This window comes from Fulmarus glacialis, unplaced genomic scaffold, assembly GCF_000690835.1.
Source record: "Fulmarus glacialis isolate BGI_N327 unplaced genomic scaffold, ASM69083v1 scaffold8578, whole genome shotgun sequence".
Classification (NCBI taxonomy): domain Eukaryota; kingdom Metazoa; phylum Chordata; class Aves; order Procellariiformes; family Procellariidae; genus Fulmarus; species Fulmarus glacialis.
The window spans coordinates 38,247-61,761 of record NW_009230095.1 but is presented as its reverse complement, the minus strand read 5'-3'; the positions used below and the strand labels follow the sequence as shown (position 1 = coordinate 61,761).

The 23,515-nt window shown below is 39.5% G+C and overlaps 1 protein-coding gene across 1 annotated transcript in view; it reads left to right on the top strand.

Moving 5' to 3' along the window:
• The window catches only part of CDK19 (cyclin-dependent kinase 19), a gene marked incomplete at its 5' end in the record, with an annotated part of 107,534 nt that extends 84,233 nt beyond the window's left edge, over nucleotides 1–23,301 (top strand). Inside the window, 7 exons of the mRNA XM_009584092.1 lie at nucleotides 6,323–6,466; nucleotides 6,721–6,790; nucleotides 7,993–8,065; nucleotides 12,311–12,408; nucleotides 13,950–14,028; nucleotides 18,004–18,270; nucleotides 22,546–23,301. Of these exons, the coding sequence (XP_009582387.1) occupies nucleotides 6,323–6,466; nucleotides 6,721–6,790; nucleotides 7,993–8,065; nucleotides 12,311–12,408; nucleotides 13,950–14,028; nucleotides 18,004–18,270; nucleotides 22,546–22,677 (863 nt within the window). The remainder of the gene's footprint in view (nucleotides 1–6,322; nucleotides 6,467–6,720; nucleotides 6,791–7,992; nucleotides 8,066–12,310; nucleotides 12,409–13,949; nucleotides 14,029–18,003; nucleotides 18,271–22,545) is intronic.
• Nucleotides 23,302–23,515: the final 214 nt, after the last annotated feature.

Genomic DNA, 23,515 nt, shown 5'->3' with positions numbered 1-23,515 from the left:
GGTGGGGGGGGGGGGGGGGGGGGGGGGGGGGGGGATAGTATTTGGGAAGACAGGCACTGAAAATCCTTACAAAAGCTGTGTAATGTGGGTAAAAGTTTAATTCTCAAGCTACTAATGTTGGTAAATGTTCAATTCTCGTGCTCTATGGTACAATTGTTGATAAGACTGCATTTTCCCTGCCTTGAGGATTCCTGTCTTCTTCAGTACATAGGCTGCGCAAGGAAAATACAGGGTTGCATATAGAACCATAAACCTGGAATTTCAAAACTTTTGCATGTGAAGTTCTGTAAATTGAAGATTTAAGTTCTTTAACAGGGTTTCTTTGTTTGCAATCGTATTTTTGCTGCATGAAAGGACTATTTAGGGCCTCTGGTCCTATTGCCACTCCCTGTATTAAATCTATTGTACCTGTGTTGTCAAGCTTACCGCAGTAATTTAAGTGTAGTGTTGCAAGCTAGATAATGTGTCTAATGCACAGCAAAAATCTGAAATCATATGATCCAGGATCTTCATTTAATGCTGATATACTGAGGAATAGAAATTTAAGTGGGAAAATAAATATTTTGACAAGCTAAAATAATTCTGTTTAGAGCGAATGAAGAAATCCTGGCCCACTAAAGCCCTGTAGAAAATTACAGTTGATTTTGGTGAACTCAGAATTTCAGTCAAGATGCTTCAAAATTTTTAAGGTGTAGTAATTGAAATTAATTAAATTCTTAGTACAAACATGAGAAAAGGGCAGCCTAGTTTAAAAGGCTAGGATGGAGGCATACAGGTAAAAAGAAGTGTGAGGATAATAGATTTCCTGACTGATTTGAATTAATATATTTTTGCCTTTAAAAGTTTCAAATTATCTTGACTCTACATCATGGCACAGGAGATTACGTGCTCTTGAAATAAAACATTGCTCTTAGATGCGTGTTTGGCTGGCTGTGAGCATCCTTCAGATTACTGAGAGGTATTTTTTCTGTCTGCAGAACATTTATCTTTGTGGCTGTAACAGTACAAACTTCTGTTCTTCAGTCAAGTTCTGTTGAGATGCTGTTTGTTAAAGATGAGTAAACATTGCCTAACTTAACCAATGAGTGATAGCAAATTTCTGACCCTTAGCCTACAGACACCACTTTTTGCTTCCCCTTGAAAAGCCTGTCACATGTAAATGTTTGACCCCATTCTCAGTTCTTCATAGAAAGTGTCAAATTTAAAAGGGTAGTAACCACTTCTTCCTTGACTTTCTGTTTTGCTCGCTAAAGTTTAAATGAAACGTATAAAAATTGAGACCTTAATGTACGAAAGGGAAGACCTTTCCCTTGTGTCTGTGCGTGATAGCAACAGGTATGTTCTAGTCACTGTATTGGACCAAAGAAATGAGAAATTCCCCTTTAAAGGTGTGTTATTATTTTAAGACTAATTTCTAGGTATTTAAATCCAGTGTAAAAATTAATAAACTCTTTTTTTTTGTAGTATCTCTATGCTCCTAGGTCACTGTGTGTAAAGATTCCAGATAAGTTTAGAATCTGCTGCTGTGCTCAGCGTAAGAGAGGCAAGATTTTCTTATAAAGAGGTTATACCTTTTCATTAGACAAATTGATACTTATTTGAAAAAATTAGGCACATGTTTGCTTGTGCAGCCACCTTTCGGGTTTCGAGTATGTTGGCGTATTTGTTGTCCTTGCCTTGATTTGCGCCGGGGGAGGTTTAGATTGGATATTAGGAAAAATTTCTTCACTGAAAGGGTTGTCAAGCATTGGAGCAGGCTGCCCAGGGAAGTGGTTGAGTCACCATCCCTGGAGGTATTTAAAAGACGTGTAGATGAGGCGCTTAGGGACATGGTTTAGTGGTGGACTTGGCAGTGTTAGGTTTATGGTTGGACTTGATGATCTTAAAGGTCTTTTCCAACCTAAATAATTCTATGATTCTATGATTTGAAAGATTTGGTGAATCTTATATAAACATTGTAGCTCTTTATAGGTGACCTGGATTGCCTTGTTTGGGCTACGGCTGAGCTAACTAGCTTTTGGTTACCCTTGTTGTTGCATTAACCCTTGGTGGATGTAGAGAAGCTGTATTCTGGTGTCCATCCACTGTTTGCTTCCTTTACCAGCATTCAGATGTATCCTAGAGTCTAGACTTTGTGTTCAAACCAAACAAAAAAAAAAAAAGCAGGTTGGTTGAAGCTGCTAGACCAAACTCACTGATGAATTCCACAGATCGATTGCAGCTAAATAGATGTTTTTCCATTCTTAACTTACTTTCTTTAACAGAATTTTATTAAACAATTATATGAGGCTAAGAGCTTCTTTATGTATTTTTCTTGGATATAGTTGAGAAGCATAAAGTATTTTGTCTTGGACTCTGTCCTGTCTTCAATGAAACATTGTAGTTAATATGCATGGGAAAAGAGGTTTCATTTTGAGAATCAAGGCTATTGCTCAATAAATTGTCTTATTGTCCTAAATTGTCATAATATTCTTAAAGAATGTTTCCAAATATTGGAACAAATACAGAAATGATATTATTGTGCCATAGAAAGGAAAGAATACATGACCATTCTTCTGCTTAATCAGCCCTATCATTAAAACAGCTATGTCAGCATCCTTTTGTACTTGCTCCTTTGCTACAGTGCTAAAGTAGAGCGGGAGACACAGGATTTTCTCAGGTTTAGTAGCTGACCTATAAAGCTATTAGAGTCACAGGTTTTAAAACTGGGACATGGACAGCTATTGTCCATGGACATGGACAACTATTCTAATAATCTGTGTACCCAGGCATATATATGGAAAGTCTGTTTACCAACCACAAGTGACCATCTTTAACAGGCTATTTTTTCCTTTTATATAATTACTTTGTAGTACTTGAGAAATATTGTTACAGTGGAAGGATATTTCACTGGTGAATGTGTTTGAACTGGACCTGACAAGCTGTTTGGTGAGGAGTCTGGGGAAAGGAGTATGCTACAAAGGCCTTCACTCCCACCCCTCTTTCCAGAGTCAAGGAGCAAAACTGGCTTGCATTCAGGTTCAGTGTAAACTTGGGGAAAGTGGGGAGTCTGGAAGTCTTGGAGGGCAAAGTAAAAAAACAAAACAAAAAACCAAAAAACCACCCCAAAACCCAAAGAGTAAAAACCTTTTACCACGGATCATTCCTAATGTAGTAGAAAAAAGTATAGAAAACAGAACCATCCTTCTAGGAATTACTCTGGTATATTTATTGGGATCCTCTTGGGACATCAGATGGGAAAACATTTAGTATCCAATGCAACCTTGTAAGACCTATATGGCCCTGTTTTCAGTGGTTCTGGTATATAACAAGTTAAAATGGATACTGTCTGTAGTTGGCCTCTTATTTTTGGCAGCTGCTTTTAAACAAATTTTATTTATAATGAAATTGTTATAGAGCATTATGAGAAGTTCCTCTTGTGCTAGAGGCAGATGTGCATTAGATTAATAATGCACTGTAGTTGAAAAATACTGCTTATGTGCTTTAAGCTTTGCCCCTGCAAATGCCCACTTCTGAGGGGTAGTACTTCTTATTTGGAATAGATATAATAATCATTAATCTTCTTTAGGGACCACAAACTGAAAATGTATGAAATGGCACTGGATAGGGATAGGGAAATTGCTAATTATTGACACATTTTTCCGTAGTTAGAGCTAAAGTTTGTATTTGGTTGACTAATATGAACAATTTAGGAGATAAATACCTATTAGGACTGCTTGTATTGATGAAGCTTTTAAACTTGCCAGAATTTAACAAGGCAGTCCTGCTAGAAAAATGCCACATGCGGTAAATAATCACTGTAAATTATGAATGTTATTAAAAAAAAAAAGGGACTAGCCAGACTTGGCAGAAAATTATTAACTGTGAGAATGGTTTCAGTATGTGCCAAGGATGTGTTTGAGATCAGGTTCCATAAAAGTTAGATTCATGAAGGGAAGACCTTGAGCTGCATGGCTATAAGGCCTTTTCCAGCTGTTTAATCTTCACTTATGGAAATTAAAGCTTCAGTTTTTCTGTACTAAGTATTTTTGGTTACTTTAGTTCTTTGAAGCTGAAGAGTATCTAGCAAGAGACCTAAAGTGTTGAACCCCAGCACTGTGAACTACTAGAGACTATAATGACTAATCAAAGCCAAAGTATTCTCATGCTTGACTTGTCCAGTAATGCCATCCCATAGAAAATACACCACCAGCTTGGGAGTTGCCAGTGTTTATTCAGATGTAACTTCCAGTTGGTACAATATCTGCCTGAATTCTCAAAGGGCTTAAAACGTGCTCTCTGTATTAATCACAGAGTCAGGAAGTGGGAATGCTTTGCCACAGTGGCTCTGCTCTTGCACAGTTCAGCTGATGAAGGAGGAACAGAGTTTTGAAGTTTGCTGTGTCATATCAGGGAGATTTCCGAGTTCAGCTTTGCTGTCAACAAGAATACTAGGGTTTTTTTCTTTAAAAGGAAAAGCTTAGTCTGGATAGAGCAGTAATGAATAGAATAATGAGCAGTGGCCCAGTCTCTCCCTCACTATCTGATGAACAGTGAGCACTGCAGAAAGCCATGAAAACCAAGAGGGTTGCAACTCTTTTGGCCTCTAGATAAATCATCTCCAAAAGGATTTGCTATCTGGTATGAAAATGAGTGAATAGATACTGTTAAATGAAGATGCTATTCTTCAAATAATAAGTAATTTCCATTCTAGAGTAGATAATTTATGCCTACTGCCCAGGCAGGAATTGTGATTAATATGCTGCATTAGCTGCTCAAGCAGATAAAATCTCAAGAGCTAAAGATCTTGTTTTCATGCAGGTAAGGCTAGTAAGAAGATAAAGGAAGATAAAACCCTGAGAAAGTCATGTAATGCACAGAGCAAGTTATACCCTGTTGAAACTGTAAAGTCTGAATGAAATGTTATCAGACTTTCCTGTAAAGAAAGTAGGGAGAAAGTTTTATAAATTGGGACACCCCAAGCTCCACACCTATGACATGATAGAAATGGAACTGACCTGTTTTGGCAAAGAGAGTGTGATGGCTCTTTTTTCATTCTCTACATAAACAGAGCAGTGCTTTTTTTCTTTCTTCAGAAAATGGTGTGTCTCACAGGCGGCATGGGCCAAACACCACCATTGACAGCAGGTGGGGTTTTGAGTCTCAGATTAGTTGCAACAAAAGGAGACTTCTTTTGGTGTTCTCTTTAGTCTGAATCTAATACACCAAACTCCAGTTAGGTAATCTTTTATCTCTTAGACCTATAAATTAAGGGTAAATTGTTTTCTATATTTATGCTATTAAATTTGGTAAAATCCAAAAGGATTCCCAGGGTCATCTAGTTTAATCTCAACTACTAAGCAAGTCTCCACACTCTTGTATTCAGCAATCTGTGCTCATTATTCATCTGATCTCAACATTTTTTTCCAGAGTTATATCCCAGACACACATTTGTCAATGTAGCAAATCAATTTCTTTCCTGCTAGCAACCTTCTTCTCACTGACAAATTCACACTTTCATTTTAAGATGCATAATAAAGCATTCGGGTCATACAGAACACTTAAGATGGGTGGTCATAGTAGTAACTAGAATGAATACATGAAATCTAGAAATTTCTTCTCCTATAAATGAAACTAATGTTCTTGTCCACAACAGATTTAATTTTGAAAAGCACATTAATGACAAATTTATGAAACAGAGGTTGTTATTTTCTTTCATTAAAACGTCAGTATATCATGCTGTTGTTTTCTGTATGTACACGAGATGTAGATGAGACAGTTCCAGTATTGTTCCAGTGGGAGTCAGTTGTCAAGTAGGATTTTTTTTTTAAAGTTTGGTAATCGCTCTTCTACTCTTGATTAAAATAGTTTCTCCATTTTAACTAGCTTGCACTGTTTGGCTAAATGAGTCATTAGTCTTTTCCTTTATAATATTTACTTGGTTATCAATTATCTGTTTGGAATTGTTCTGAAATATGTGGGAGGACTTCTATTTCAATGTATCTTTAGGGGGGGTTATGGTTTGGTTTTGACAAGCTATGTCATCAGCAAATACTGTGTAGGTTTCTGCCATAACTGTGAATACATTAAATGCTGGACTGCCAATGTACAACTTGAAACAGTATTTGGAGGCTCTAATTTTGACTGAAAAACCCTGTATCTCCAGATTTTAGCCTTTTTTTGTATTATATTAATGCATTATTTTTAAAGTACTGTATGTAATTATACTGTGAGGCATTTTATCTATCTGTGGTTATACAGGTCGTTGAGAAATTGTGCAGAAACAAAAACCAGAGTGATGAAGTACAGTAAATTTGCATGAATTATCCTCCTTCTTTCTTAGATATTTGGGCAATTGGCTGCATATTTGCTGAACTATTGACTTCAGAACCTATATTTCACTGTCGTCAGGAGGACATCAAAACAAGTAATCCTTTTCATCACGATCAGCTAGATCGCATTTTCAGTGTAATGGGATTCCCTGCAGGTAATTTATTTTCATTAAAGCATCAGACGTAATGCTACTGAGTTGATTTCTTTTCTGAAGGAAATGACTAGTTGTTTGTATAGGTACGAAGAAGCTGTCAGTTTGATGAATTGGGAAATGCTGACAATTACGGAACAATAGCACTGGCCAACAAACAGAAAGTCAAACAACTGCTATAATTATTTCTGCTTGTGTATTACTTAACCTACACTTTCAGAATTGTAAATGCTGCTTCTTTTTTCTCCCCACCAAAGATAAAGATTGGGAAGACATAAGGAAGATGCCAGAATATCCAACTCTTCAGAAAGATTTTAGGAGAACAACGTAAGTGATGATAACGCAACAACAGTTCAGTGAATGTAGCAGATAGGCAGAAATTGGCTCCTATCCTCTGACTTTTTGGGGAGGGGATTTTGGAGTGTTGGGTTCTAACACTGTGACAGCTGTCCTGTTTGAATTAGCTGTTTTGCTTGAATGGTGTTTTCTCTCTCAGCTGCTTGTTACTGAGTGGCCTCCTCATTTCTGTAGAAGGGGTCGTCATAAGTGCCATTTAATCTATGGCAGGCACAGACAAATAAGCTTGCTTAAACAACTTGTATTAGCTGTTCAAGATAACTTCATTCATTTTGTGTGAGAAGGGATAGGGAAACACCTCTCTGGTCCTTTTGACCAGCAGATACGTGGAGACAGTAAAGTAGTGGACAGAAATTTCTATGGAAGGTAACATGTTCAATAGGTTGTGATGCAAAGCCTATCTGGGATCTGAGAATTTTCCACTTTTAGTGTTTCCTGGTGCTTTAGCTAAATTGATCAAGCGGTGGTAATAGATCAGAGGGTGTAAGGAGCAACACGGGCTCTGTCGTAAGGCAGAGGACATGGATTCAGGAGGTTTGGATTCTGTTTCAGGCTCTGCTGTGGATTCATTACGCTGGCTTTAGACAAGATATGAAGCTTATCTGTGCACGAAGCTTCTTTCTTTTGAAAATGGCTAGAGATAACCTCTGGATTTGTAGATGAAAGGCAAGGCACAGGTCATACATATTTGGGGCATTTTTGAGCTTGGGAACTATAAGGACTGTATGGTTTGCTGAAGGTTGGGGTCAGGGAGACAGAATGGTAAACTAACTGCTCTGCCAAATTGCAATTGGAAACAACTTAATAGCTTAGCTGTTGCGCTGTTATGAAGTGCTGTACACTTTCTGTGGCAGAGTTGCTTTAGAAAACTAGAGTATAAACTTCAAGTTGAGTTTCTGTCATATGCCCATGTCAACAGCTTATCCATACACTATAAAAGTTGAGTGTTCCATGGAAATAATCTGTACACAGTTGATACTACTCCTGTTAGTGAAAAGCACACTTTATGTGTGCAACTGCTAGATAAATATCTGACATGTTTTCTGATAGCAGTGCTTTTTACTTATTTACTTATTAAGGGCTAGTAAATGTTTTTGTGATCACTTGGTACAGTTCCATATTCTTAATGCTGTATTATTTCAGAAATGTCTTTGTTTAATTGTATTTTTCAGATATGCCAATAGTAGCCTCATAAAATACATGGAGAAACACAAAGTCAAGCCTGACAGCAAAGTTTTTCTTTTGGTAGGTACAACTTGAAAAACACTGTGATGATAAGAATGAAATGCATTTTTAATGGTAATATCTATGTCTGTTCTTCTCTCTCATTCTAATGAACACCGATGTTAAAGAAAGCTATTTATCATTCACTGGCCACCTTTGAGATGTGTTTTCTTCATATACATTCATGCTGAGAGTGTGCTTAAACTGCTGGTATTGAAGGTCTGAAGGTCTTATCTAATTAAGATCTGCAAGACACTTGTATACCCAGCCTTACCCTTAGGTCTGCTGTGCAAATAGGATAGTGAGTATTATATATCCCTTGATTCCGTGTTGTTTCAGAGAGCTACAGAGATCCCAAGAGCTAGAGTTTTGTGAAGAAAGGGAAGAGGAAAGGAGAAATTTAATTATTTCCTGTAGTAATTTTTTTTTTCTTTTTCTTTCCTCTGTTAATAGTCCATCTCTATTCTGTGGGCGATTCCAAAAAATATCCCTCAACATGTATTTGCTGGTTACCTAGTTGAGTCATTCATTGTAGGTGAATACAGAGTTGCTCTGTCTAATACAGCATCATTTCTGGATGCCTCCGTGATGACTTAGGAATGAAGTTCAAAGTGACTTTGCTAGTGCTGTGAACAGGGAGTCTCTGTAATGAGGCTGTTAGTGAAGCTTGAGTTCTAGTGGTCTGTTTTCATCACTAGTTACAGATTCAGCATAGCAGTCTTGTCTCTAGGTCCTGGCAAAGATTTGCTCTTTGACTTGTTAATAGCTGCTGGATGATGACACAAATAGCTGTGGAAACAAATAGGTTGGTCCCAAGTGGGTGGAAGGGGAGGCATTCACATAAGAAGTGTGAGACTTCAAGAAAAAATAAATACAATTTCTTAAACTCAACTTACTGGGCACACATTGGAATGATCTGGAGTCTAACTGAAAAGACAGCAATTGTAGGAGACATCATTAGTTATCACCTGAATTTACCCATTTTCCTACTAAAGGTGGAAGCCACCAGAAAGCCTGGTGGAAAGGCAAAGAAGCAAATGGGTTGCTGTCAGCTTATATGGTTAATTCATCAAAGCTATGAACATCTTGGGTGGGTAGGCTGCTTTTCCAGGGGGTAATAACCAGATCTCTGAAGAACACAAAACTAACCGTAGGGTGGCAAAATACATAGATACATATTTTGCCACCCTATGGCATATTATAGATTTTTTTTTTTATATATATATATATGTATACACACACACACAAAGGAACTTTTCATGATGGAGAAGTAGTGAGACAAGGTTATTACAGGGTGACTGAACAAATAGATAGGTGTCTACCTATGTATTCCCCTATATAATTGTGAGAATGAGAACTGAGATATCCAAAAGTCTAAGGGCTCTTTCTGAACATGATGAAGAAGACAATTTGCTTAGCAAGGTAGGTTCTCACTGTTCGTAATCAGGAATGAATAAGGGTGGTTTAATGGTCAACCACAGAGATGGAGGCTGGTCTCAAATAGATCAGTCTCCCAGAGCTCTGCAATAAGAATGCCCAGGAGCATGGGCAACCTTCTTGATACCTCATTGCTGCGCTGAGGAGGTCCATATACCTAAATTGCCACAGCCGTGCTACAGCAAAGAGGCTCAGTACCTGCCTTACCTTGTGAAAGATCCTAAAAACCGCAGATCTTGAAGGAAAAGTGTGCATTGCTCTCCCAAATCAAGAGATTAGCAGTGTGTCTGCTAATGAGCTTGGAGGTACATGTATTCTGAAGCAGACTCCCTAAAACTCCTTGTTCATGTCCAAGGTAGTTATGTTATTTTTTGAGGTAACCTCCATCTTGCAAGGTGACCTCTGAAGACATCTACTTTGTAACCTTCATTGGTCAAGACTTTGTGCTAATAAGTACAGAAAGTGTGGCGCATAGAGAAAATATGGCATCAAGTAGACCAGTGCAGGATAGCAAGTGACTCTTGACAAAGAGGAAGATATTGTGCCACTCTGCTGATTGACATTGAATGTTAATATCTACATGAAGGGCAGAATGTTTTCCATCCAGGAGGAGGCATCTGTTCTTGCTGTCCTGGAAAGGTTACAAGCATAGTACTTATAGCTGTCGTGTCAGGCCAGTAGAGCCTGACAGCGAGCAATCTTGAGAGCTGCTGAGAAGTATGACACTGTTGATGAAGTCCAGTCTCACAGGCTTTCTATATTGTGTTAGCAGCTGCTACCCTGAAAGCAATTGTGTGCAGCCATTTTTTATTCACTGTCCTAGGAGCGATAGAAGCTACAGAAAACCAAACTTTGTCAAAGAAAGTTGTTTCACAGTAGCATCACTGATAGGCAGGATATCTCACTTGGAGTGATGTTGTGTGTGGAATGGGCAAACTGATTATATCCTCTGAGGTGGAGGGGAATTACTAAGGGAATGAGCAGATCATTAAAAGGTCCAGGATATCTTTAGATCTTCTGCTGTGGCCTTATCTTTGAATGACGAAGAATACAGGACATGTTTGGAGGCAGCTTGTGATGAGGGCGCTATATGGCAGAAAGCTGGAGGAACTTTCTCTTGAGTAGTACTGCAACAGCCAGTTCTGAGGAAGGAGTCCAGGAGGCAGAAGCTGATGTCCTGTACTCATCTGTCAATGAGCACATCTGGTACAGAAGACCAGGAGTCACCTTATACAGAACATGAGTGTTTGTCCCTGCGGTCAATGGGGAGAAGAAATTTGCTATGCCTGTAATGGTGTCACAAGCCACTGAAACTAACAGAAATTTTACATGTAGGGAGAGGTGGCGATTTGAAATAAAGATGCTGTGAATACCAAAACTGTTGTTTGTATTCATTGTATCATGTGCGGTCACTGTGTAGAGAGCCAACAGTACATTAGGGGTTGAATTTAAGATACGCAGGAAACATAGGGTTAAGGGTTACCTGACAACACAAAACACAGCAAATAAGTGTGCCGTGCAACCTCTCCAGGTGTGTGCAATGCAGGACCATCTTGAGGTGTATTTCTGGACAAGCAGCAGGGATCAATTCAGGCAGCAGGAATCAATTCAGGAGCTGGTTGCAAGTGAACTGATAGGTGGAGAGACAGCCCAAATGGCTCTTTGTTGTGTTGTCAGTCTATTGAGGCCCATGGCACATAAAGTATGGGAATAAGGAGAGGTGGGAAGGAAGTGGCAAAAGTACAGAAAATTTTATAAGACCTCACCTACAAAGTAGGGTTAACTACAGCTATTGAGAAAGGAAATACAGCGAATCATCTTTCTTGATCAGGATGAGTGCTTTTACTGAGGCTGTTTACTGTACCATATATATAGAATACAGATCGTATTACAGATTTTTGATTTATTGGCACAAAAAGCCCCAAACGGCCATGCCAAAATCACATTCTTTTGCTGAATATCTAGGGAATTTTTGTTGGAGGCCTGGAAGATAGAGTTTGAGCTAAGATGCACTTTGCAGAAGGAATTTTATTTTCACTGTTGGCTTGAATTAAGAGTATTGTGAGAGCAGGATACTGTATGATGTAATTTGAGCACCCGATTTTCCTACTGTGAGTTTATCAGAAAAAAAAAATAACTAGAAATGGTATGTTATCCCTATAATTCCTGTTTCATATTACTAATATATAGTAGTAATTTATAGCCTGCTGCAGTCAACAGCATTCTAGCTAATAGATTTATTATTGCTTTCCTCCTAGCGAGGAAGAAAGGTTACTAGGAAGGGACTGCTCCTCCTTTCTCATTTCAATACCAATCAGAGTGGGATTGAGAGCTCGTGAGTGGCAGAGTGCTCTGACTGTGGAATGTCATCAGTACGAGAGATGAAGATTTATTGTTTCCATCCCTAAAGTGATATGGAGAGTCATGGTCATGTTCAGTCTCTCCTGTCACTTTTTTCCTGTTGTGTCAGCAGTACAGAACAGTATAAAAGCTGTATATGTGCCACAACAAAACGCCATTATTTAGAAATTATGGTTTTTGAACCTGTAATAGCTGAATTTAGTGTCGCTTTAGCACAGCAGTTCAGCCTTAGCAATTAATATTGCCTGATAACTTAACTGTATTTCTTACATGAGAAGTGCTTCACAGCCGTCGTGATGGATGTGCATTCTAGTTCTTGGGAACTTTACTGAACAAGCAATGCTAACTTAGGCTTGTCTGGACAAGCCACAAATAATTTAACAATCCACAATCCAAGACATGTAAGTCATAGTTTGAAAAATGATAGTTTGATAAGCTTTTTACTATTTTTAATGTTATGCTTTGCAGCTTCAGAAGCTTCTTACTATGGACCCTACAAAGAGAATTACCTCAGAGCAGGCTTTGCAGGACCCCTACTTTCAAGAGGATCCTCTGCCTACATCAGAGTATGTATTCCCTCTTCTGTGCTCTTCAGGGGTGTCTTCTTTCTGCTAAATGCTAGTCCCTGAAATGAGATGATAGCTGAAAAATTCACGGATATCTGCCTATATCCACAAGAAGTAGTAGCTCAGGCATGGTCAGTAGAAACTATTAGTGTAGTACTGAAGTGTCTGTATCTACTGGTGCCAGAACGGAGTGGTCGTGGACACTAACCCAGTACCGCCCTAGTGTTGTAATTCTGAACGTACTACCAAAGCTAGTGTGACAATGTTATTGCAGTATTTAGAGAATTACTCTGTGCCCTGTTCTGTTCTGCCTTACACAGCCTCACAGAGCATTGCCTGGTTTCGTTATGCCTCTCCCTAGCACTAGGACAGTTCTCTGACCTACAGCCCCTTCCCATGCCCTCTTGCACAGGGTAACAGTACGAGGAGAGAAAAGTGAAGAGATCAATGACAAATCCCACAGGTCCCTTGTTCAGAAGGCTTGAGAGTACAGATTTTATTTCTTTATATATTTTATTGTCATGAAAAATTCAAATGATATATTCAATTCCTACTGGCAGACTTTCCTCTTCCAGTTTCTCTTCCCAGTTTTCAGAAGCGTGGTGGTTCGTAGCATTATGATCCATAGGAGCTGGATGCAAGGAGACTTCCACCTTTGCTTTCACTGCTTCGTCAGCTAGCAGGCAACACTAAAAGGAGGGTACAGCCACTGGAGCGCAAAAAGGAGTCTAGTTGAGACACTAGCTGGGGTTTTTTCCTTTCTTTTTCTTTTTCTGTTTGGATAAGCCAAACACTACATAGCAGCTAGATGAGGAACTGTTTACACACTTTAAAAATCATGTCACGTTGATTGTTTTCTGAATGCTGGCACAGAAATCTAAGAAATTGATACTGGTCAAGATTTACCAGTAATTTTCTTTTTAGTATTTATCTGATACTATCCTGTGTAGAGCTATAGCTCCCCATGGATTACAGGATAACATTATGATAAAGTCTCTGCCATAACCATTAAGGAATGTTTCAAATCCCATTAGCCAGATGAATTTAAAAGCTATTTTTTTTTCTCTAAACAAAACCTGAGAAGCTAATTGAAAGTAACTCTGCAGTTGTGATTGGCAAATGTATTTAAGCTGCTGTAAGCCCAGGTGGGCTCATAAGACATTAATACTCTTTGGATCAGGCCCTTTTTCAGTGAGCCATGCATGTTCCAACTAGGTGTCGTGGAACCTCTGATGCTGTGTTTGTTCATTTTGCCATCTGGATCAACAAGTGGTCGTTCTGGCATGTGGGCATGCTCAGCCATGCCATGCTTTCTAAATGATGGCTTCATGCCAACAGCAGAGATCTGACGTGATCAGCACCTAGCTGCTGGTACCTGCTTCTATCTTGGGTGCTCACAGTGCCACTCACTTATGGGAACAGGATTCATGAAATACAAGAAATTAAATTCTGTTTATATTCACTTGTTTTTAATATAGCATTAAGTAAATGTATGTCATATGTACATCTTTGTGGAGTGTTTACTGTTTACTGTGTTTCAGTGTATTTGCTGGCTGTCAGATTCCATATCCTAAAAGAGAATTCCTCAATGAAGATGAGCCTGAAGAGAAAGGGGATAAGGTATATTAAACTCCTTTTTTTTTTTTTTTTTTTTTTTTCTTTTAAGTATCCAATAAGAAAGAGTCATGGTGCTACCAAATGAAAACTAATGAAACGTGAAGAGTTAACCAAAAATGTGTTTCCCAGGGAAGGCTCTCTTAAAACTGCTCCCCAGACAGATTAAAAGTATCAGATGACTTTGGAGTCTCTCAGGTGGTATCACCAGCACAGTTTGCCCTGACGAGTGGGGAATGAGCTGGATGGGTTGTTCTGTGAGCAGTAGCCTGCTTTCAGCTGCCATCATTCCAAGAGGACCTTGCTACTTCCTCCTGCATCACATGATGAAAATACATTGTGATCACATGAAAAGAATGGCATTTCCATTGTATGACTGGCATACACCCAGCCATTTGAAAGTAGATGGCTGTCAGAGTCTCAAATAAATAGTTGCAGCCTGCTTCTGGCACTACATCAGAACACTTCATCCGTCTGCACACAGTTTCCTGATCATGTTTTAAGGGCCCTCAGACAAAGGACTAATAAGGACCATGAACTGTCTGGTAGCAACAATCTGCTCTGAATACTCTCTTTCCCATAGCCCTGTAGACATGGGTAACAACTTGTTTGTGTGCGTAGTAAACTTCGGTGTGTTTGCAACATAATCTGACCTGCTTTGTGCGTGTAGCTCAGCTGTGCTACGTGACCGCGGTGATTGTCCCATCATGCTGTGAAGGCTGGACAATGGTGCTATAGTGTATGAAAGAGCTTGTTATTTTCACTTAAAAGTGTACAGTGAGACACCAACAGTAATGTATAGCTAGCAAAATGTGAAGAAAACAGCCTTAAACTGTGATTATCTGAGGACTACATGAGAAGGACTGTTAATCTTTTAGAGAAACCATTTGACTACACACATCTCCTGTTTTCACATTTTCTGTGTAACATGAGAAACTTGCTGCGTTGAAAAGTATGCCTATCACAATACATTTCAGACAGCAAATTTTGTTTTCGGAACAGATATTGTAGATTCTTCTGTACTGAGAACAAGTGGTAACTCCTGGATTTTTGTGTCCGAATAGTTTTTGCTAGAGGAAACAGACACCTAAACAAAAATACAATTAAAGTCATGATACTGATTTGATTGTAATTTAGTTACTAGCTTTGCTTCAACTCTCACAGCTTCAAAAACAAGAACAAACCTTATGAATTAAAATGACTCTGGCTTTTGTTAAGTCAGTGTATTTAAAAGCAAATATCTGTCTCTTTCCTGGGAGTGTTGGGGGGGGAAACAATGGCATGTTTGTATTCAAAACAGCTATTATATAAGTGGTCTTTGAGATTGTGGGGGACAGTCACATATTTATGTGCACTCCAAATTAAACTTTTTTTTAGGTAATATAAGTCACGCATTACTCATTGAATGTGTTCCCACAGTGTAGAAAATGTGAAGGTAAAGGATATTCTGAAAGTTGGATCTGTGCCATGTTTTGTTTCTTTATGATGTTGTTGCAAGTGAAGGGACTTTTTTTTTTCAATAGTGTTAGTTTCTGGTTTGTTTTTAAAACCATGAATATCTGTATAGTCCTTTGGAAATCTAGAGGAGTTCTCTGTGTTTGTTTGTTTGGAACTTGCACCTGAATTGAATAACCTCTAACATAACCATCTGTTCTTTGAAATAGTTAATCGTTAGTCAGCGAAGCTAAAATGAATGTTTGTAAAACAAAGTGAAAAGATTCTTTTCTCATTCAAATTCTGTTAGGCAAGTTTCTGCTGGATTCGGGTCTAGGTAGGACCAGAATTTCATTTTGGTAATTTGTGCCTGAGAGGTTACACGTGGTAAGACGTTGCTAACTGTAGACCTTTCACAAGTTTATTCATTAGGAACCACCATGAATTAGAGTGACCTGAGGACAATGTTTTTGCTGGCGTAAGCTGTTTTTGTGCGCTAAGGTGGTGCAGCTAGACCCCAGCCAGAGCCCGACAGAGTACATGTCAGTCTCTACCCAGGCAGTAGCAGTAGTAGCTGCACAGAAGAGCAAGCTCAGGCTAGTCAGGTAAATTTTGTGTAATATCCAAAGTGTGAAACATGGGACCTACGACAAACTGTTGTCTTTAATTGTGAGAGTTCCAGCTCTCACAATTGTGAGAGTTTCAGCTCTCACAGTAGCAACCACCTCACTTGCATCCAAACACCCCTATGAAAACACAAATTTTGGAATTCTAGCACAAATGCTGCCTTAGTTATCGGTGTTTGTTTGAATAAGTGAAGCTCAAACCATTATGAAAAGATAAATTGCTTCTTAACAATTTTTTTTTTTTTTTTTACAAGCTACCTTGATTAACTTTTAAAATTATTAAAGTTTAAATCTCCCGGGAAACAGAATCTGACTCAGATGGGGTTTGAGGACTACAAGCAGAGGATATGTTACTGGTTTTGCTAAATGTGAAATGGAAATGCAAGCCACCTCTAAGTCCTTGAAGATGCAAGGCTTCTTTGTAATCTTAAATAAACACATCATTGCAGATTTCATCTGAGTGTATCTTGGGAGCCAGTTGTGATGAATGGCATAGATACAGATCTTTTATGTCATTTATCTGAGGTAACTAAATGCCTTTTGGTGATTGGGGGCATCAAGAATTTTCTGCTAGTGGCAACTGGTTGTCATGATTTCTGAGAAACTAATAAAGTGGGGTTTTTATAAAAGGCTGCCATACGAAAGCTTTGATAATTATGTAAGCAGATAGTCTAGGAAAAAAAGACTATCCTGAAATGTTCCATACAGTATATTGGGGGGGAGGGTAGTAAGGCTTTTTAATTCAAGCCATGACAATTGTAGGTTTTTTCCATGATGAACAAGTGGCATATCTCACATTTGCAGTGAAATTGCTTTTCTTTGCAATTCTCTTATGTGCTTTAGTGCTCTGATGGAGGAGCCATCCCTGGTGCTCGAAAGCAGACAAATGGGTGGTCTTTCCTTGTAACTGTCTAACCACGGAGGGCAGAGTTGCACTCTGCTGGTTTTCTAACCTTCCCTCCAGTTCCCTAATACTTTTTTTAGTCTGTAGCCCTCTGAAGCCAGAAGAGTACAATGTCTTTTGCTCTTGCGTTCCCCTTCTTAACTTTTTTCTCCCTTTCGTGGCACTTTTCTCTTTGTCTCTCTTCCTGCTAGGTCCCAGTGTCATCTTAATTGTCTGGTTTCTCTTCCTTTGCATGTCTTCTCCTTCCCTTGCCAGATTCTTCCTTCAGCTGTTTCCTCCTCTTTCGTCTTCAACTATTTGCCTCTGGTCAATTTTCACTTTTCTGCTATTTCAATAAGATTTTCTGACCCTATACCTAGCACACCATGCTGTACTGTATTCCCAGTATACCACTCCTTACAAGTTACTTAAAAGCACAGGAGAGCAAAACAGTAATGAAACCCATTTCTGGTTCTGCCACAGAATTTCCGTGCAACCTGGAAGAAATTATATCATTTCTCTGGTCTCAATTTGCTTACCTTTCTGGCAATAATGCTGCTAACCTCCTCCGGGTTATTGTAAAGTGTCATTTGTGAAAGTTTGAAAAGTGGTTTTGATTCTGAGTGAACAAGGCTGTTGAAGCACTTAGAATAATTTACTGTGGTTCACCACGTCTGCCACTGAGCACTAGTGAAATTTTGGGGGTTTTGGTTCAGTTCATGCGGCGATTACTGCTTTATAAATGGTTCCTTCCATCCTCCTCTCTGAGCGCTTGGCTAGCTGTAGGAGGCAGTGGACTGTCCTTCCAGTTTTAATCTAGCTTGCTTTGTTAAAAAAACAAAGTGACCACAAATGGGCTACCCCCACAAAGCGTGCAAGGACGCGTTTCTCCCGACAGGCAGCCTTGCTGTGTTTTCCCATCGAGCAGGCAGGCCTGCCTCCTTCTCCACAGGCATGGTGGCACCGGGGTTGGCAACTCCATAAAGCTCACAAACTAGCTCAGAGCAAGTGACCGTGTTGTGTCGCTTCCTCCCCTAGAATCAACAGCAGCAGAATCAACATCAGCAGCAAACAGCACCTCAGCAGCAGCCGCAGGCAGCGCCGCAGCAGCCGCAGCCACAGCAGCAGAACAGCACCCAGACCAACGGGACGGCCGGGGGTGCTGGCGCAGGAGGAGGGGGCGCAGGCGCAGGACTCCAGCACAGCCAGGACTCCAGCCTCAACCAGGTGCCTCCGAACAAGAAACCACGCATAGGGCCTTCAGGCGCTAACTCAGGCGGGCCTGTCATGCCTTCAGATTATCAGGTACCTCTTGAATTGTTGCTGCTTCCGATACCGTAGGGCCAAAATGTTCTCCCCCTTCCCCACTGCAAGAACAGATCATGTTTTAATGAATTTCTCATGTAACCTGAGCAGGCGTGCTATGATATATTAGATAAAAATATGGGTTTAAAGTAAAAAGATTTTGTTCTGTGGTTAGTAATTTTCAACAGAATCCCAGTACGAGTCCTATCTGCTGCACCCTGTAAAGTGTTGAGCACTAGTCCACTCCAGGAAAGCACTTAAACATATATTTAACTTTATGTTTGAGAGTAATCTTGCTGAAGCCAGTGGAACTATTTCATGCACGTGAATGCTGCGTTAGATCAAGTTCAGGATACTCGGCTCTTGGCAATATTAAATCCTGTGTGAGAAGCAGATCTGAAAAGATCCTGAGAAGCAGAAGCAAAGTTAGAACCAAGCTCTCTCATTTGATTCCTGCTTCATTTTACCTCATATCGTCACATGTATGGAGTGGTTCTGTATGGAGTTTATTCTAGTATCTTGCTAAGTCTACTTCTAATGTTAAAGAAAAAATGCATGTTAGCACAGGAATGATGTTTTGGTTCATCAGTATGATTCATGCTGAAGTAGGGCACAAAGACATGCATTGTTTCTGATGTGACCAAAGTTTAACAGATTCCATGTTTTCCAGTACAGTAGTGTTCATAAGTAAAAGCAGTATCACCAAATTATTTTTGGATTTGCATACTTGTTTTTGCTTACTAGAATTATATTTTCCACTGAAAAAGTGACTTACACTAAATATAGAAAGCATTGAACTTACCAGGATCTTCAAACATGTGAGTTTATACCTGCTGGGGCAGGAATGGGTTGAAAGCAGAGTAAGAAAAAGGTAAATATTAAAGGTAGATTTTAAAAGATGTTAGGGATTCTGTCTGCTACTAGCCTTTGAGAGGATCCTTGGAGAATGTCTTTTCAGGCTGTTTTAAACTTAAAATAAGTAGCTTTTAAAAAGCCCAGTTCTGGAGTTGCCTTGACTTAGCCCTCCAGACCTTTTCCACAGACAATTGATTTCTCAGTGCCAGACATTTTTCTTCCATTTCTGTTTTACTCTTTTAATTACAAATTATCATGAAGGCATTGAGGGCAATTTAAGGGTAAAGACAACTAGGTTTCTTTTTTTGAAAAGTTCCAGACAGGCTTGAGGTCTGGACAGATCACTACAGCTGTCTGACGACACAGTATTTATGGCTGGCCTGTTTTGGTCTGTATTTTGAGGACTGGTGTGCTGCATTTGATCCATTATAGAATCCTTATACAGCTCTCTGAATTGTTGGCAAACTTCCCCCTTACAGGTTGCTAGCAGACTAAATATAATTTTTTTCAGATAATTAGGTTTTGGTTTTTTCACCCCCTGTGACTCTTTCCTTCTAAACTTTAACAGCACAGGTATCAAAATGATGATCTGTATGTTTCCTTTATGTCACTTGCTAAATTGTATGGTCTGATTATCCATTTTTACACTTGCGTTTGGCTATCTGCCCTTAAATTCTAGCTGACTGTCTTCTGTTCCAGAAAGGAATGTCTGCAATTTGTCCAAGTCTGACTTCGTTAAAAACAAATTCTCTTCTATGGAACAAAAATAAGCATGGGCAAGTTAATGCATTCTTGTAGTCTTATGGCATTAGTTTTACTCCATTGTATCTTATTCAGAAGTAGGAGGAAGATCCCCTTGGCTTTGAGTTTCATTTACCTTGTGATCTAAAGTCTCTGTTGAAATTTTTTTGTAGTTCACCAACCTCAATATACGTTGCTTCCACAAATGACAGTGTGAATTCCTTGTTGAATTTTACTGAGCATTCCTTATGTGACCTTGGGTGTTTTGCTTAGCGTGGTGAGCTGATGCTTTGCATCCAGAATGAGTTCCTATAAAGTCATAGCATTTATGACAATTCTTTTTCTTTTCTGTTAGAAGTTGCAAAAACTTTCAGAATTTTGAGACAAATTCCAGGTTTCAGACACTCTGTTAACAATCTAACCATGCAGGCCAAGCATAATCTGTTTATTAACAACATACATGCTGCTGGGAGACATCTCTTCCAAAGCCAGTGTGCTAAGCTGTTATCTCCCAAGCTGACCCTTACAAACAAGTGAAGTTACTCCATACAACTATTATATTGATATTGTATTGAGATACAGGGGTCTGCAAGATTGGACTGTTATCTCTCTCTCTCTTTAGCCTTGCTGTGCTTCACCTTGAAAGCAACCTTCGTATTCCTACATTAGAACACAGAAAAATAAATGTTATATTTTAGAGTTTAATATGTTTTACAATTTATGCAAAATTAAAGGTAAAAAGCTATCTACAGAAACAAAGGGCAGAAGTGTTTTACGCTGCCTGAACTTTAGGTTCCTGCTCTTCATCATCCAGCTGAAAAGTTGTCAGGAGGCTTTCGCAGCTCTCCTGGTTGGGATCCAATGGTTAGATGACACCACTGGCTGGGGTATTGCCTTCACTGAACAGATTCTTGGTTTGTGGAGGATGTGGTATTCTTACAGACCCACTGTCTCCATGGGATTTCCATTCAGAACTCAAACTTCTCCAGAGGCTTTCTGTAACTCATAATTTTGATATTTAATCAGAATGTAGCTTCTTAACACTTTTCCTAGACAATTGCTGTCTTGCTGATGACCCTTGGACGTAGCCAAGTAGAACCATCAACTAGACAGTGAACCTGACCCTTGCCCTGGTTTTGGCTGGGATAGAGTTAATTTTCTTCATAGCAGCTAGTATGGTGCTATGTTTTGGATTTGTGCTGGAAACAGTGTTGATAATACAGGGATGTTTTGGTTACTGCTGAGCAGTGCTTACACAGAGTCAAGGCCTTTTCTACTTCTCACACCACCCCACCAGCGAGTAGGCTGGGGGTGCACAAGAGGTTGGGAGGGGACACAGCCGGGACAGCTGACCGACCCCAGCTGACCAAAGGGATATTCCATACCATATGACATCATGCTCAGCATATAAAGCTGGGGGAAGAAGAAGAAAGGGGGGGACGTTTGGAGTGATGGCGTTTTGTCTTCCCAAGTAACCGTTAGGCTTGATGGAGCCCTGCTTTCCTGGAGATGGCTGAACACCTGCCTGCCGATGGGAAGCAGTGAATGAATTCCTTGTTTTGCTTTGCTTGCGTGCGCGGCTTTTGCTTTCCCTATTAAACTGTCTTTATCTCAACCCACAAGTTTTCTCACTGTTACCCTTCCAGTTCTCTCCGCCATCCCACCGGGGGGGGAGTGAGTGAGCGGCTCCGTGGGGCTTAGTTGCTGGCTGGGGTTAAACCACGGCACCCTGCACTTAACTTGGCTGGAAACAAACTGTTTGCTGACTGCAAATAGTTTTGAGGTTTTTTGTAGACTCTCCTTTCTTGTGGATTGGGGTTTACCTTCCTAGAAAGTCTCGTATCCATTGACCAGTACTTTTCATGCAAAGTGATTTTGCATCTTGCGTTATTTTGCAGCTTGCGTTATTTGCAGCTCATTATTAATTCTGGACAGGGAATGGATACAGTAATAAAAGGGCAAATTCAGCAGGCTGGAGGCCGCAAATGATCCATGAATTTGGCTTGCTGAGATTAGGGTCTACTGAGCTAACATCCCAAACATTGGAAGGAAGAATAAACATTCAGGAAAATAATGTTAGGTTATTGCACATACACATGCCCATCTTTAAGCACTTGTCCTTGCTTCCAGTAGATAAGGCAGCAGGTTGAAAGACTTACTTAAAATTACACTATTTTATCCTACTGGACATTTTTTCATTTAGATAAATTGAGTAACTCTTAGGTCATGGTTGTCTTTTTCTCAGGAACAGAATAAATTGTTTTTCTGTAACATTTAGTATTACCTACCTTGAAAAGGGTGTTTGTGGCTTTAGCAGTTTGGTTTTGCATTAATAGCACTTACAGTAATGATAGACTTAAGTTTAAGAAACAGCTGAATTTTGAAATGGAGTCTGCTCACTCTTGTGTCTTGTGTATTTTGCCTTCAAAAAATGGGTGTGTACATGCTGTACTTCTAGGTGTACTTCTGCCGGTGACCTTGTGTATTTTGTGTGCTGTTAAGGCTGACTGCAGATCAGATTGATTACTTGTTTTATGGGACCTTAAACAGTACCACTGTTTAGTCAGCTTCTCCGACAGTCACATTTTAATGAGCTTCAGAGGGGTTAAAAGTTTCCTGAGCTGCATAGTCCTAACAGGCTGGTTTTCATTCCCCTGATCCCACTCTCTTTTCCTGCAGCACTCCAGCTCACGCCTGAGTTACCAAAGCAACATTCAGGGATCTTCTCAGTCCCAGAGTACAATGGGCTATTCCACGTCGTCTCAGCAGAGCTCCCAGTATCACCAATCTCATCAGTCTCACAGGTACTGAGAGGGCTAACAGACTGCACTCAGAAAGGAACGGACTAAAAGCCAGAAGACTCCAGCAATATGAAGTTCATAACGATGAGAAGAACCAAAAATACAAACTATGATGCAGAATTAAAATTCACGATGACAAAAGGAAAACTTCACTCACTGAAGACTTCCTCCCCCCCGCCCCCTGTCCCTTTATTGCCATAAAGGAGATTCTCGTGAAGTTTTCCTTCCTCCCTGCCCTTGCATGTGCTCCATTGTGGTTACTCTAATGAACCCTTCTGATCTGAACCCAGCACTTAACTTCTTTAACCTTTGGAATTTTGAAGGATTCCTGGTGCACCTTCCTTATGCTGTAGTGATTGCCATAAATCTGTCTTTTCAATCTCTTTGATGGGATTTTAAAGTTTTAAAATCTTGAACTCCCAGGCTTTCAAGCTTGTATATAGTTAGTTTTATACTAGGCAAACCAGTTTAGCTATACAGGTATATTGCACCTTTTTAAAGCACTATGTTATTTTCACAGGATATTACTGTTTTGCTCATGGATGTCAAGAACAGCAAAATTTTACTGTTCCAGAGTATTTTACTATTCTGTTTTTATTAGTCTAGTTTTCAGGCGAGGTCTTAAAAATAAAAAATGTGAAAAATAAATAAAATTTAAAAAAGAAAAAGGAAAAAAGAAAAAACCCCACCCAAGTCTCTGCAGCGACAAATATGCTTCATGCTACTGGACTGAACGCCAAACAGAAGATTGCTGATATTTCTTAACTCATTCACACTGAATTCTTGAAATCACAGTGATCATGCTCTGACTAGTTTTAAATTAAGCATTATTTTAAATGAAACCAGGA